The 16,119-nt window shown below is 45.0% G+C and overlaps 1 protein-coding gene across 1 annotated transcript; it reads right to left on the bottom strand.

The window, feature by feature from the left end:
* Positions 1-5,850: 5,850 nt before the first annotated feature.
* On the bottom strand, positions 5,851-15,834 carry OSGIN1 (oxidative stress induced growth inhibitor 1). Its single transcript, XM_042834720.1, has 6 exons — positions 15,730-15,834; positions 11,686-11,788; positions 9,811-9,947; positions 9,272-9,463; positions 8,851-8,942; positions 5,851-8,192 (listed from the first exon to the last, which is right to left on the bottom strand). Exons 2-6 carry the CDS (start codon positions 11,768-11,770, stop codon positions 7,202-7,204), a joined length of 1,497 nt encoding a protein of 498 aa, XP_042690654.1. The 5' UTR covers positions 11,771-11,788; positions 15,730-15,834; the 3' UTR covers positions 5,851-7,201.
* Positions 15,835-16,119: the final 285 nt, after the last annotated feature.

The raw sequence follows: 16,119 nt of genomic DNA, 5'->3' as shown, positions 1-16,119 counted from the left end.
ACCACAGCTCTGTGCACGAATAGCTATGTTCTGATCTCAAACCAAAATGATACTGAATTTCCATCTGCAAGAGACTGAAGCTATCTCATCACGTGATTTGCAAGACCCATCCGATCAGAGAGTCAAAGAATCAGAGAAAGCTTTGGGTTGGAAGGGAGCTTACAGCCTCTCCCAGCCCCACCCCCTGTGGCTGGTTGACCCCCACCAGATGAGGCTGCCCAGAGCTCCATCCATCCTGGCCTTCAGCATCTCCAGGGATGGGACATTCACAGCTTCTCTGGGCAATCTGTGCCAGGGCCTCAACTGCCCTCTTGAGTGCAGATTTTTCTTCAAACATTTAACCTAAAACTCCCCTTTTTTAGTTTAAAACCATTCCCCCTCGCCCTATCTCTAGATGCCCTGATACAGAGTCCACATCATATGCTGTCTGTAACCAGTTCTGGCTTGTGGGGATTTCAGGCTGTGCCTTTGGAATCAGAAGCATGTTTGTAGAGCAAGGAGCCCTAAATGTACAAGTGATACAGTAGAGGTTAAAAAAAAAAAAGAAATACATTTTCTACCTCAAGTAATAGAAAACTTCCATCTCGGCAGAGGTATTCCCATTCACCTCTTCCATGCGTTTACTTGGGTACACACCTCTAGTCACCATCACTCTTGCTTATTTTTTCTGCCTGATATAAACCCCAAAGAAGTCAGTAATTCATGAACTATCAAACTGAGTGTTAGGGGATCAGAGGAAGATGGGAATGGTATTTCTGCATTGTAAACACTTAATATTTGTTCTTTCAGGCAAGAGCCTCCTTCTAATCCTGGAAAGATAATTTCAGGCTCTGACAACACTGGGACTATTCACAAAATGATAGGGGAAAGACAGTTCATCCGTTATCATATTCAACCAGAGTAAAAATGTACTGATCCAGCTGTGGGCCTCCTCCCAGAGCCCCTTGGCTCTGCCCCAAGATTGCAGCAGGAGCTGCCCTGCAGATCTGAGGCCTTTCTTTGCCACATCTGCAACGCTTGATGGAGGGGAATCCACTGCATTGTTTAAAGGCAAGAGGAAAAAAGCTTCTTGTTGGAAATGGATGTAGCAGAGTGAGGAAGGTGACAAGGGCACGGCAGCCTGGGAATGAGCTGTTTCCACGGGCTTCGGGTCTGCTCCCTTTGTTTTGGGGTGAGAACTATTCAAGCGGCCGGCTCACATCCAGCTCTGCAGTGATGTCACATCCACATTGCTCAGCAGAGGAGATGCTTGGAGAATTACATCAGACAGCATTTGTTTATAGGGCTTTATCTTAGACACTTGCTTCTCCATCTTCCTGAAAAACATTCATGTAAATATTTATATTTTCAGGAACAGGATCATACTTCTGGACACTGATCAGCCCAGCCACTCCACTGCATGTCTGCCAGAGCTCCTCTGCGTGCCTGCTGGGGACTCTGGCTGAGATGAGCACATGTGAGGAGTGCTGCAGGCCCACGCAGCTATCTGCATTTCTGGACCACTCTGGTCTCCACTAGTACAGATTGTTACAAGTGCAGCATGCAGGCTCTTCTTTATTGACAGAATAAATGCACAGATAATGGTGGCTACTACACTGAAAGACAGGTTTTCATTTTGTAGCTGAGAATTTGCTCTATCAAACAGTGTTATTGTGTGTTTTGTATCTGTTGTAGCTTCCACTGAAAAAAATAGAAGGCATTGATTTTGGAGTGACCCAAACAACTTTGGGACTTCAGCTTTGCCATGGGAACGATGCCAGCCAGACCTTGGGAAGTTTGCCCAGCTGTTTCATTTCTTATTCTGATGCTGGGTTGTGAAGGTAACCAAAAACTGTTTTCTGAAAAGTGTATTGAGAAAGGGGAAATGGATCTGCTTAAAGGGGCAGCAGCCCCATGACAGCTCTGCCACTCTCACGGCTGCTCAGTGCCCTGCATGCCCCTGGGTCAGCACTCAGTGCTGCTGCCAGCACAAGAGCATGGGATCATCCAAACCAGAACTGTGCAGGGCAAGAAGCCGATTCTGGTGGAATGCAAATCTGGAAGGGGAAATGCTGGCTGGGAAAGGGAACCAAAAATCCACTAAAAAATCCCAGAAGTCTTGGCATTTCCCACAACATCAGAGCGCTGTGTCTGAGTCCCCAGCATAAATCTCTAGGCCTTGCTTTCTGCCTCTGCTTCTAACAGAAAATTTCTGAGAGTTCTTACTTCCACCTCAGTGCGTGACAGCAGGAAAATTCTGAAGCTGGCATTTTCTGGGAAGGAAAGCCCTGAGCTGCACTTCTCTCTGTAGTGCGCTTGATTGGATCGCTGCACTGCTTAAATGTGCTGCTTTCATTCAGCAACCTGAACCAGCTCAGTTGTGTTCCAGCTGGTAAAGTGCTGCCAAGTTGTTCTCTCTCCTCAGAATTCCCTTTTGCTCAAACTTTGCTTGTTTTGCACCCAGGTCACTCGGGATGGTGTGAATCACGTGTAATCCATTCATACCAACCAGCTCCCCCAGCTCCTGTGCCCCACGGCTCGTTCATTGCCTTCATTCCCTGGGCAGCTGCCAGCTGTGCTGTGCTGAGGGCAATGCTTACTGGAAACCCATGGAAAGGAGTTTTGCAAACAGGTGCTGGAAAGGGCTCAAGGAAAATTTTGATTGCAACATTTGGGCTTGCAGTGGGGAGAAGCATGAAGAGATAGGGTATTTCTAAGCAACCTCATGCTGAAGGCTGTGCAGAAACACTGAGCTCTGCAGTGGCTGTGCAAGGTCAGCTGCAAAGGGGTGGCACTGGGATGGGCAGTGCCCACAGAGCGGCACAGAGCCACCTCTTGGGCATGAGCAGTGACCACCATAGAAATGCTGCCCCTGCTGCATTCCTGGAGCACAGCCCAGAGTTTTGCAGCCCAAAGGAGCATGACAGCTGCCTGGCACCCGTGGGGCGTTTTGGCAATCTTTGCCCTGAAGGCTGCCAGCTCCAAAGCAGGAGGGCAGCTGCTGCATTTGCCTTTTCCCCCCATTTCCAAAGGTTGCAATGCAGCACGAGCTGAGCATTACTGCGCGGCACAGCCAAATGTCACAGCAGCTTGGGAGGACAAACCTTTCTCCCTTTCCATTACTTCTCTTTGCACTCTTGTGATGACCATCCTGCATCTTTTTTTGCCTCCTTCTCCTTGCTTAATGACAAAACCTAGCCCATGCATCCCTTTTGCTCTCCAGACAGGATGGTCCTGCAAGAATGCTAATGTACCACCTGCTAATGTGTTTTTCTGGGGTGAGAAATAGATTTTACAATTCAGGGCGTACCAAACCAAGCAATCCAAGAGACAGAGGCTGAGTGGAAATGGCTGCAGTGCTGGGAGGGACAGGCTCCTCATATGTTTAAGTTGTAAAGTCCATTTCTTACCCCATAAAAACACCCTTTAAAAAAAATATATTATATTTTATTATATATGTATATTTACATACAAGTTCCTAGTTCTCATTTGAAAGATAAACCGGTCACTTTCTGAGCTCTGAAAGTGATCCCTCCTCTGAGACCTCTGTTGACTCCAAGTTACAGTAATACTGGATAGCTTGGATGTTAGTGCCAAGCTGCAAATGAGGTTTGCTTTGTTGGGCCAGCTCTCAAACAAAAATGACTGTTTCAGGCTCAAAATTGTGTCTGTGGTCTTGTAAAAAAGCAGAGCTCTCCTTGTTCACCAGTTTTCTATTTCGTTGCCATTAAGGGAATGATCTCATCCTGCCCTTTCTTTGTCCTCTGGTTGTTTTCCTCCCTGATAAAATGTTCAGCAGGCTGTCAGAGCGTGGCTCGGATTTGGAGATACTATTCTAACACTCCCAAATCCCCAGTTGATCACCAGCAGTTTCTTTACTCACTCACAACCACTTTCCAGCCCTGCTGCATCTCCTTGCAAAACCCAGCTCACATTTAACCACTGTCCCAGCCACTGATTCCCCAGCCTGGCTTTGCTCTGATAGCAGCCAAACGCAAACCAGCTCTGTTTACCCATGCCCAGGCTGCAATCAAACACCCCACCTGTGTCCCAATTCCTGCAGTCATTTCCCCAGCCCTTTTGCTTCCAGCAAGTCTGTGATGTGGAAATTAACCTTACCCTGTGGGGTAAACCTTTAATGAACAGTGCTGCTGCCTGCCAGGCAGGGATTTCCAGCTGGTGGCGATGCTGGTGTGAAATTCTCTCCTTGACATCCTGCTACACTGTGGTCCTAACACCAGAGCCATCAGCTGCACTTCCAAGAAATGAATGCAACCAGCAGAAATTCGGCTGGAAAATGAAGTTCAGGCTGCTTCATTTGCAGAAGGTTCAGGAAAGCTGCCTGTGTTGTGCCTCTGTAAATGGGAATATTAGCAGGTCTCAGAGCCAGCCATGGAGAATAGGTGGCTGCGTGGAACTTGCAGTGTATCAGGATGCTCTGTGGGCCTTATGGGCAGAGCTGTCTGGCCAGGGCTGGGTTGGATTTAGCCCCGAGCTCTAAAAGAAACAGATGTATGGCCAAAATGCGCGCGCTGAGCAATCAAAGGTGTCCCCAGACCTACTGAAATGAGATGATATCTTATTTTTAACGAGAAGGACGCTCCCCTAAGAATTGAAGGGCACCGTGAACAAGCTCCAACATCCCCTGAGACCTTCAGCAAAGCCAAAAGTAGAGGCAGCACGTTTGTGAGCGCAAAGTAAATTGCACAAGGTGAGGTACCTGAGTCGAGACTTGTACAGTCATTAAGCCACACCCGAGTTTGTTTAAAACACATCAGCCCTGACTACCAAGACTCATCAGCACAAGAAAAAACAAAAATAACAACACATGGTTCTCTTTCTTACCATGTTGAACTTTAACTCCTTGTCGTCCTATAGGCGGTGGCTGTTTCCAGTGCTCCTGGGTAATGCCAAGAATCTCAGCATGGCGGTGTGGTGTGCAGGAGGCCCAGGAGGGACTGTCCTTGTCCCTCCGACTGTCACGGGTACGGTGGGGTGAGTCCCACAGGTAACAAAGCAGCCATCCACTGATCTCATGGCTGCTGTTTTGGAACAAGACTTCATATTTGTCTCCCTGGATACAAAGGGCTGAGCTGGGTCAGTGCCATGCGGCCCTGCCGGATGGCTTCTCTCTGCTGATGAGCAAAACACTGCTTTGCTCCTCAGGCCATCTGACATCCCTTGGGGCAGAATGCAGGTATTTCCGAAGCACCGGCCATGAAAACCCCTTTGCAGCCCTGAACAGGGCAGGCAATTGGCTCACCCCTCCTGGGCAGAGGAGTCAGCTATTTGCAGCACAAGCCCCTGACGCAGACAGCTGCCCTAGATAGGAGTTTCTTGGTGCAGGGCAAAGTAGACCACGGTGACATGATATGGGATAGAGGAATTGATCAGAGCAAATGCTGTGACTTTGACTCCAGTGATGGGAAGGGCAGCTTTTCCTTCCACACCACTCCTACCTTCCATATTCCCAACAGGTTGCTTCAAACTTCACACTTTTTGTGGGGTAGGAACAGAGCCCTAAGTGTCCTTTCCAACATAAACAATCTTACAACTTACAGGAACAGAACATGATTTGGAATTTCTCTGGATAAGAGGAAACAGCAGGTAGCTGGGGAGAAATCAAACACCTCCTAGGCAAGAACAAAGGGCTTGGCAAATGGTTGGTTTTGTACTGTGGCTCAGCCGCACAGAAGGAAGAGGGTATTTTAGTGAAATGCACGCAAACACACAGAAAAATCTGGTGCTGTGCTGCTACAGAAGCAGGGTTCAACATGCACATCAAATCACATCCCAGTTTTTCCCAGGAAGCTGATCATCTTCACTTGGTCAGAGATTTAAAGTCAGAGTTAAAAGCAGACAAACAGAGAATAAGTCTGAAATAACTTTACTGAAAAAATATTCCATAGAAGTCAGTGGCAAAGGCACCCAGGTGTGATACAGTAACACTGCAGGCAGGCTCCTTACACATCTCCCTGCACAACTGGAGGCTCATTCCCTTCAGAGCAGCCACTGTCTCCACGCATACAGGTTTCCAGTGCTTTGTGAAGCATCCTGCTGTATCAGTGAGCGTCATTACAGCACAGGGGGCAGAGTGCCTTTGTTTTAATTACTTTAGCTATAACTCTCATTTTTTTCCTAAGAGAGCTACAGAAGGCCTTGCAGGGCTGTTGGGAATGCTGCTGGTAACACAAGGCATCATTCCCATCCATCCCAGCTCATTCAAAACTCTGACTGAAAGCATGTAGCAAAACGCTTTGTCAATTAAAAAAGAACTTTCTTAAGAAATGCAGTATATAAAAAAAAATCAAAATATTTACCACAAACAATCAAAATGTGATGGCGCCATTTCCCCTTAATACACATTATTATTATTAAATGACTTTACATTAGAAATTCACACTACAGTACATGACATATTGCTTTTCTCTGAAGCACCTGCAGCAGAAGCCCCACTCAGTGCCTGGGCAGAGCTTCAAGGCAGACCAGCAGCTCCCATTTTGTTCTGCTGTCTCTGCAGCGGCTGTCAAGAACTTGGCCATGGCAGAGTTAGCAGAAAGCTGCCAGTGGCAAACCGGATGTTTGCAAAATCAGTGTCACCACTTCCCAGAAGAAGAAAAAACACTACAGAACTTTTGAATAAAAAGATACTATATATTACATGTTGCTGGCGTCATCAATGAGATGATACGTTTTTGGCTGTACTTCTATGCCAGTTTATTTGCACTTCTTCCAGTGAGTTTTCATCTAATAAGAACATATAGCTGACCCACAGGAGCAATCAAAACCACCATGGCTTGTTTTGTTTCATCACAAACACTGGAAGACTGACAGACACAGAGTTGTCAGCCTGCTGTCTGGAAGTAACTGACATCAATTCTTCCTCAATTCAGTTTTCAGAAACCTGGGAGGTGTTAACACAGAAGAGCGATTGCTACCTCACCCTCCACTTGTGCAAGAGGAAGGTTCAATGCCCCTACTGCCCTCATACACAGCTATGTAGAAAAGGAGCAGAATATCCTGGGAATAAAGTTGCTGCCATGAATGAAACTCACGCTGTTTGGTGATGTAACCTTTCCAAATAACTCAGCAAGAACTTAGCAACTCTGCATAATCCTGGAGAACCGCAAGAGTGGGCTTCTCATTTAAGGACGTACATATCAAATTCTCTGAAAATGGCAGCAACCCGTTCAGATGTTGTTAGCATAGGTGGCCTTTTTTGTTATGGAGGATTTTTGTTTGCTTTCCTTAAGAGAGAGCTGGCAGCAGCCAGGGCCCCACCCTGCACAAAGCGTACAAAGTTATCTCCAGCTAGAGGCCCCAGAGCATAAAGCCCTTTCTCCTGAGAACATTCATAAGTGAACAGGTCAACATCTATGGGATTCCTCTTGGGATTGACTGGTTGGTCACTGTCCATGGCCAAGTCAATTCCGTTATTTGGCAGAAAGGAAAGGTTGGGATTTGAACCGGTTAGAACAAGAGCCATGGAAATTTTATAAGCTTTCTGGCAGCCATTCTTGTCTTGAAGGATACACTTCTTGTCCTTGCCAAAAGATAGTACATTGTGCTCAGGTAGGCTAACATAGCACTCATAGGGCCCAGCGCAAGCAGCTGACTGTTCTTTCATCATCTGATGGACTTTGTGGTATTCCGGGTACATCATTTTGGGTAGCTGGTTAAAAATAAGACCTGGATCACTGACTCGTCTCCGAAAAACATGAATTACTGGAATACTGCAGTGGTGAGCAAAAAGGATCGCATCAGCGGCTGTCAAACCAGCACCCACAATCAAAACTGGATCTGATGTGATACCAATACTGCTGTTTTTCACTGCTTCCTCTAGGGCAGAGAGCTGGTGATGGACATAGTAAAGGTTCTCTCCTTTGACCCTGAGCCAAGTGGGACTATCATACGTTCCTGTAGCTAAGACTACATTCTCTGCATAGACAGTGAAGGGCTCCTTGTCACCTCTGACAGTTTTGACAAATCCATCCACCTGAAAGACCTCCATACTCCCCTCACTGAAGTTCCAGAGCAAGTCACTCTTCTGTGGATCTTCTTGTGCATGGTTGGAGATGCTCTTTGCACTCACTTTCCTCACAGAGGTTACAACAGTCCCACATCTAAAGTTCTTCTGCAGCCCTTTCTTCATCACATAATGTTGGTAGTATTGAGCAATGTCTTCTGCTGTGGCTCTATGGTTTCTGAGGCCCCTGCAATATATTACAAAGGTCAAGCAGCAATTAAGTAAGAGCCTGGAATTTCTCCCTTCTTCCACTGAATGTATCCTAGAGCCATCTAATCTGTCACTACCACAGGAGGCTTATCTATTTTCCCTGACTTCAGCTAAGTTATTCCTAATATATAGGGCTAGTAATCAGATTTGGAGGCTGTTGGGCAATGGAAAATTTTTAATATAAATCCCAGACCTAAGATCATGTTACTCATTCATGCATTTCTTTGATATATCTCACTGCTATCCCACTTTCAATTACTAGACTCTAAGGCTTCAACTGTTACAGAGTAGAAGCATCTGAGATGAGAGATACTGTGGAGTAGCTCAGATGATTATATTCATCATTAGGCTCAGTAGCAGTAGCCATAGAAGTCAGATGGTTCAGAAGAATTCATACTCTGAATATTGCCCCAGTGAGTATTTAGAAGGCCATACTGCAACCAGCACTCCAGCTTCAACTGGAATCACTTAATGCAGGATGGACTTTTGATGGGGACAGTGACCTTTCTCTCAGAAGAATCATCCATTACAGTTAGGCAGCTGCATTCAAGAAGTCCAGCCCACTTCAGGTTCCCAAATAGCCTTTGGATGCTTGCAAAAAAAAAAAAATAATAATCAGACCACAGGTATCTTACCTTTTCTTTTGCTTTAGCCAGTCTTTGAACAGGAGATCTGGAAGTCCCATCCATTCCCCTCTGCTCAGGGTAATCATAGAGCCCTCAATAGACTAGAACAAGAAACAGTTAAAGGGCTTTCAGTTATTTAATGTAAGAAGTGAAGTGTAACTCAAGTTTCAGTATATCTCACAAGATGAGAAGCCAATGATTTCATTTGATGCATTGGCTTGGATGAAACCATCCATTTTCTCCAAAAATAGCAATTAACTGAAAAGATAAATGCCAGTCCTGTTCACCCCTTTTAAGCTCTTTCACTTCTTTGTACATGCAAAATCAAGCATGGGTGAGCAGCATATTGGAGCACCTTCAACTTTCCAGTCAGTGCAATTGGCTATTCTATAACATACAGATCTAAGCAGTTAGGCTTTGCTTCACATACATGCCAGGCACCTCCTGGAAGATTCTTGCCAAGGACCAGGTGGGGGATGGCTCTGTCAGCCTCGTGCCTCCAAGTGAGCACAGATTCTGCACTCACACCGAAGTCTGTATCAGGTCGCAGAAGGGTATCAAACAGAAGAGCCACAGGGCTATTGGATCTTCCCTCTAAACCTTCAGACAGATACTCCAAATCCTAAAGAGAGATAGATCAGATGCTCAGAATGCGTGTCCTGCCAGACAGCAGGCTGTTGATAGCTGCTGTACTCCCAAGCAGCATTTTTGGAGTTTTGTGAAGTTCATTTAACTGTACACAGCCCCTGTTTATGTCCGAGAACTTTCTTGAGGATTTTAGCAGCACTGGCACTTCATGCAGGGGAAATTTGGACAACTAGAATGCTTTGCTTAAGACTCATTCCGAGTGCTTTCTACACACTCTGAAAATTCAGATGAATTCATCACTTATAACAAACCCCCAGAGCTCTTCATTATGTTGATAAACTAACGGCTTCTGCTAAGAAAGTAATTTGTCATTACACAAACCTGGTCCAAAATGGACACATCCGCTGCCTCCTGTAGTTTGCTCTGAAGAATGGGATGAGGATGAAGAGAGTGTCTTTTGAAGTAAGGGGTGTAGCCTGACAGCAAATACGAGAGACAGATTCCAGAAGGTCCATTCCCTGAAGGGACACAAAGGAGATTTTTTTTACTCCTGCAGACAGTACAGCCCTTTAAGAAATGCTTGAAGTATCCTAACCAAACCAAAGGTTAAGATACACACTTTAGACACAGAAGACTTTGTATTTTCAAGCTACCAATAACCTATCGGACACAGCTGGGAAGTCTTTCTGCCCCCATGTACCCCCTTCTGCTCCCCAGCACCATCTGAATCTTGAAGTCTCTGGCCTGCTGACAAACTCAGTCACTGCTCATCAGCTTTAAAGATCTGGAAACTGGTCACTTACTGGAATCAGCCCCAGTCTGTGCTGCAGGCAGTGTGTTAAGGAAAAAAGTCTGCCATGCCAAGAATGCCTCAGAATATAGTGCTTCTGACTGCTGGATAGCTGACCTCCTCCTGCAGACAGTGGAAAGTCTGCAACTACAGAGCCCAGCAAGAGCAGCCTGTGGAAACTTTTCACATGGCCATTCTCCAGCATGTTTAATATTTCACAGTGCCTGCATGATGAGCTGTCAGCCTCTCTGGCTCACAGCTGCTCACTACGAAGTGACTAACCAGCATTACATAATGCACTGATGATGGAGGAGAGGGGAGCTGAAGTGACAAAGCAGCCTGCAGCAGGTCATGTTGACACAGCGCCCGCACTGTGCATGTGAACCACTTGAACAAAGGCCACTTCTCCAGGCACCAAAGATGGGGAGGCTCAGGCTAACAGCAAGCTGAGCTGTGCAAAGAGCTATGCCCGTCATAACTGGGGCCAAAGTCTGCTGCAGGTTTGCAATATTCCACTCCCAGGAAAGTTATCCAGAAATTAGAAGCAAACTAAACTGCAGCTATGATAAAGCATTACACATTTCAGCTTGGTCCTTTGCTTTAGGAGGCCCCTGAGACAAATTTAAGCACTCAAGTGCACAACACTTGAGTATGCACGTGTAGAATTTAATCTCTGAAACATAGCTAAGTGGGATATAGACGGTCATAAGCACAGCTTGGGGTCCAGTGCCTGTGCTGGAGCACAGCTCATGGTGTCTCACACAGGAAAAGGTGTCCGTGTCACCACTTATGCTTGCTCACCTTGCACTACACACCTTCCCTCTCACAAGGGGTGCAATACAGTTACCACATAGCCTGTTTTTAAAAACTGATGACAAACAGCAGCTTTTTACCATTCTGTTGAATTTTGTATAAAGTCAGTATGCATCCCAAGAGATTCATCATGCATTAAAAAAATATATAATAAATAAAAAATAAATATAAAAATAAATAATAATAATAATAAAAATAATAATAATAAAAAAACAGCGTTTGTAGCACTTCCTAAACAAATAATGGGAAACAAAATAAAAAGAAAATATGCATATATACAAACCACCCACTCATCCCCTAAACCAAGCACTACTAATCAACTTTTTGTGAAGTAATTACCTAACGGTGGGTCAGGTAGAACAGGGTTCCACACCCTCCTAAACACCTAACAAACAGAACAGCACGCCAAAATAAACACAAGTCCAAAAGTTTATCAGATTTGTTATAGGAAAATAATAATAAAGAAGTGCTATTGAATACCTGGTTCCCTACTTCTCACCACTAAGATATGGTTTTGCAGGAAGCTTGGCTGTCGGAGAAGAGAGCCAGAAATGATAGCCCGGGATTTCTGGTTTGAGTACCAGTACACGGAACAAAAGCTGAAAACAAGTCCAAAGCAGTAATGGCACTGGAGAATGTAAGAGAAAGCTTACCTATGATCACCACAGGAATCGGCTTGGACCCACTCTTGTTTTGATGCCTGCCCAATGCTGAATACATCTCCCTGTCTGGAAGCATTTAGGCCCAGGAACCAACCTGTTAAAAAAGAGGAGTTCTGAAACATTTCTGCTTGACAAAAAACTGTGACTGTCTCTAGACCATGGCAGAGAGCTGTTGCAAAGTGTTATCCTTGCACTGCACACCCTCGCACTACGCTTCCACTCTCAGGACAGGCCGACTTATCTTTTCCCCTTCTTAGAAAGGAAAGGATGATTCCTAGATTATATCTAGAGAGAGGAGAGGACTCTTATCTCTCTCTCCCACATGGCTTTCAGTTCCTTCAGGACAGCTGGCAACGTCAGTAATGCTCTGAGTGCAGTACCTGACATGTTGCAGCCTGTCAATGAAAACTTCAGTTTTGCTTCTACTACGTGGAAAAGGACTATTATCACGATCCTCATTCATCACCAGTGCTTTTCACTTCTTACAGCTGCACAAGCATTTACTAGGAAGTCCCTTGGCTGCAGTTTCAAACATGAGCTGCTCCATTGAGAGAGAACTCTCTGAGAAGTGCTAACTTGGTTCCTGAACCTGTGGATGCCCTCTTAATTCATTTTCCAGGAAAGTTTCAGGTTTGAGAAAGTTGAGAAGTTTAAACAAAATATGCAGCAATATTGGAGGCTAAGTTGTCATGAGAGTGGAATGTGCAAAACATCTGATTTTGTTATGAAAGTACTCACTGGGTAGGGAATCAAAGGTTTGTTTTCATACCTTTTTTTTTTTTTTTTTTTTTTTTTTTTTTTTCCATTTCTGCAGGAATCCCATGATGTTAAATAACCACTTTTAGACTACACTGTCTCTAGTCCAGGAAAGACAGAAGTTACTTTTATTACAGTAAAATGGAGACTTTCGAAGTTCAGCAAAAAAGCTTTTGTGTTATCCTCCAGAGGGTAGCCTTTAAAAACATTACTCTCATTTGGAAAGTTAAGACAAAATCCACTGAATGGTAGGACTCTGTTCAGCAGGTATGCTCTCCACACCCTTTGCAAGCACAGCAAGATTTCTGGCAAGTGTACTGCATGCTCCCATAAGGTCTGGCACATCACTGCCTTTGACATAAGCACTGCAGCAGATGCCATCCTACAAGTGCCATGCTCCCCTTTAAGCCCAAGATTTACGTCACCAGCAACTACTTGAATGCAGTAAGGCCCCAGTGACTGAATGAGCAGCCAGGAAGCCACTGCTAAGTTTAGGATTTGAAGAATCCCAGGCTTTAGGAAAAGACGAGTGCATGCACCTGCAAGGATGTGACAGTTCTGGCAAGCAGCAGGACCATCCCTGGGCGAGAGCGAGAACTATTGCAAGAGGATTGGCTTCATCCAAGCATAGAGAAGAATGTAGAACTAGCAGCTTTGTCCAAAGTTTAGCATCACAGTTTAATAACACCTACTTACTGCCTACTACCACCTCACTATTAATTTAAGACATTCTTAGGCATTTTGTCTGAACCACTTAAAAGACATAATAGCCATGCCTTCAAGTAATTCCTAGCTTTAAAGAAAGTAGGAAACTCCAGTTCTCAGCTTAGCTGTGACCCATACGTAGATGTATATACTACAGAAGATGAATTTTCCCATATGTTGCGTCCATATGGGGTGCATCCACCCCCTGAGGCACACCTAATCCCACCCTAGCAGCACACCTCACTGGCCCAGCATTTCCCCAAACTTTTGGGTAGTGCTTGTCACATGAACCAAAACCTGTGAATACACCACCAGATAATTCTCTACCACAAAGCTCCAAAGTCAAAACTAGGAGAAGCCAGCCCCCATGATGACTTGAGGAATCAAAGGACAAGGACAGTGGTGCAGCCAGTAAGATGCTCACTTAAATCAGTCTAAATCACAGCATTTATCTGGCAGAGGTTTGTTTCTTCTTCATGGTAAGAACTAACTACCTCTCTGTGGCTGCACTAAATAAGACAAGTTCTTATTTTTTCCTAACATCTCTTCTCTCTGTGAAACTGCTGGGAATCTGAAAGTGGGAAGCAAGAGCTCTGGAAGGCTTCTGCTGCTCAGCAGTCTACAGCAGCACACATGGGAAGACTGCGTGCACTCTGCACCCACTGGTAATCCAGCAACATCTGTGAGATATTTGCTGGAAGCAAGGCTGCTGAACCAACCCAGCTCAGTGCATAGCAGAGGTGCCAACAGGAGCTGGAAGGAGCCTGATAGCTCGTCATGCTGCTCTGTGCCAGAGCTTTTCGGAGAGAGCCTGAACAGGACAAAAAAGGCACAGGACGTCGCTCTGGCAGCCTTGTTTGCTGTATGGGAAAGTTGTTCGGCTCCCAGCCACTGCTCCGTGCCACTCTACCGCACCCCCAATGCAGCACAAAGCCAGCAGCCTCGGGCTTGGTGATAGCTCCTCACGTCACCCTCCTCTTCTGTTCCCTATCTTTTGGGCACATGAAAAAGAAGCATTTGCTGGAATCAAACTAAACCTTACTGGCTAAATGAGCACAATTACTATTCTGATGAAATTCCTAGATCGACCCACATGCATGACCATTTACAACTGTAGTTTTATTCAAGATGTAAATCTTTGTTAGGGTTCACAAAACCCTATTGTGACCGTTGTAGTGTGACATCTTCTGTTGCCTGAAGTTTTTAGGCTGGACAATTCTAGCAGCACAGGATTAACTATCAGATTTGCTTCTGTTTATCCTACCATCTAGAAATGTCTCATCCACATCCTAAAGATACTATTTCTATAATTTATAGTCAATAAATCTCCTGTTTAATGCAAAACGCTGAACCTTTTGGCAGCTACTCTCATCCTACAGGCTACATGGTTGACTTTGGGGGGCAAAACTGCCCAGAGTATCACAGACGTTTTTTGTTCAAATGTTACTTCTAATGGCATGGAAAGTTAAATGTCCTTGTTGTTTTTTTTAAATTATTTTATGCACAATTTCATAGCTAGGGGACTGCATATCCACCTCAGCAGTGCAACAGATGAAAAGCTGTTCTTGCAGAGACTATTGGAAAGCACACAGGACACTGAAGTTCATGTGAACTCTATAAAGCTAGTTAACTGAATGCACACTTGAGCTGCACGGGAGACTTAGTCAGTTTAGTGACACCCATCACTACTCAGGCTCCTGCTGCAGGCTTCTTACTTTAAAGGAGTGTTTTTCCTCCTCTCCATTTGGGAGAATGCTGCAAGCTCCACAGTTCATCTCCTTGCTGCTTCCAACGCATTCCAGCGTTGATGTGATGTTACATAATTGTTCAGTCTTGGGAAAGCGTCCAGCTCATCCTGGACCAAACTCTGCATACCTTCCTGACACAGACTTGAGCCTACAGGGACTGGAACTCTGAGTGGAGCCCCTGGTAGCTCCAGGGCAGCTCTCAGGCTGTACAACTGAAACATATTTTAAGTGAGCAAAAGAAAAAGCAAAGGCAATGGAACTAAGCCCTCTGTAGCAGAAATAAAAGGTCAAGTTAAATCAGTCAGCTGCAAGCAGTTCTCCTTAGAGCATCCGTGGGACTTCTGCTCAAGTAAGGACCATGAAGCATGGCCTATACAACACAGGGAAAGCTTAAAAGAACAGTGCAATCAGTATATAAACAATGGAAGAGACTAGAAATGCTACTGTGATACTCAGGTTGAAACAAGAATGCTATCAAAGAAATACAACAGCTTCCTTTACCTTGATTTCTTCATCAACTCATGCATTTCATCAACAGCTGTTTAAGCTTCTTCAGTGCTTTTAAGAAACAGAAATCCAATGCTTTTTGCATTTTGTACTTTCCTGGTAACTTTTAAGTTATACACTTCCCCACAACTTTTAGGAGCTCTTTCCCTCACTTGCACTCTCACTCTTGCACAGAAGGCTAGTTAGCTCACAAACATAACGGAAGCCCTTGGAAAGAATCAAATTCATAGCACACAAAAATAGCATGTTTTCCCAGAAACACCCCTGTGACAGTCAGAAAGCAGCAGTACAACAGGCAGGGCACTTACAGCCTTCTTACCTTTACCTGCAGGTCTAGTGAGAAGCAAGCTCTAGATGGAAATGCCCGTAGAGCTAGAAAGCCAACCAAAGTACAAGCCTTAACACTGCCTCTGCTCTAAGACAGCCGCTTAAATATAGTAGGCTACCGGCACTAAATGAGAGGTGGAGCTGCAATGAATGGAGGAGGAGCGAGGAAAATACTTATAAGCATGAGTCAGCAGGAATATTGCCCTTCCCAGATTGTGAATGAATGGTTCTAGTAACTTTCCTTTCTTTAGTGATGTTCAGCTGACTATGACCTCAGCAAAGGCAGGTTTATAGGAGCCATGTATGGCAGAAGAAGAAATCTGCTCATTTTTAACCCTCAGGGCAAATTAAAATCTGACATTCTAATACAATGTAATGCTTC

Source organism: Centrocercus urophasianus, unplaced genomic scaffold, assembly GCF_019232065.1.
Source record: "Centrocercus urophasianus isolate 14NV4802_14NV808 unplaced genomic scaffold, USGS_Curo_1.0 seq_49, whole genome shotgun sequence".
NCBI classification, from domain to species: Eukaryota; Metazoa; Chordata; class Aves; order Galliformes; family Phasianidae; genus Centrocercus; species Centrocercus urophasianus.
Note: the sequence above shows the minus strand (reverse complement) of the source record. Positions and strands in the feature narration are given on the sequence as shown.

What these genes read in the sequence shown, in the direction of transcription:
- OSGIN1 (XM_042834720.1), bottom strand. Translation starts at nt 11,770, where the DNA reads ATGCTTCCAGACAGGGAGATGTATTCAGCATTGGGCAGGCATCAAAAC. An exon ending in GATTCCTGTGGTGATCATAG is followed by an intron (nt 9,948 to 11,685) that starts GTAAGCTTTCTC and finishes GTGTCCCTTCAG; the next exon opens with GGAATGGACCTTCTGGAATC. An exon ending in TGGCTAAAGCAAAAGAAAAG is followed by an intron (nt 8,193 to 8,850) that starts GTAAGATACCTG and finishes AATATATTGCAG; the next exon opens with GGGCCTCAGAAACCATAGAG.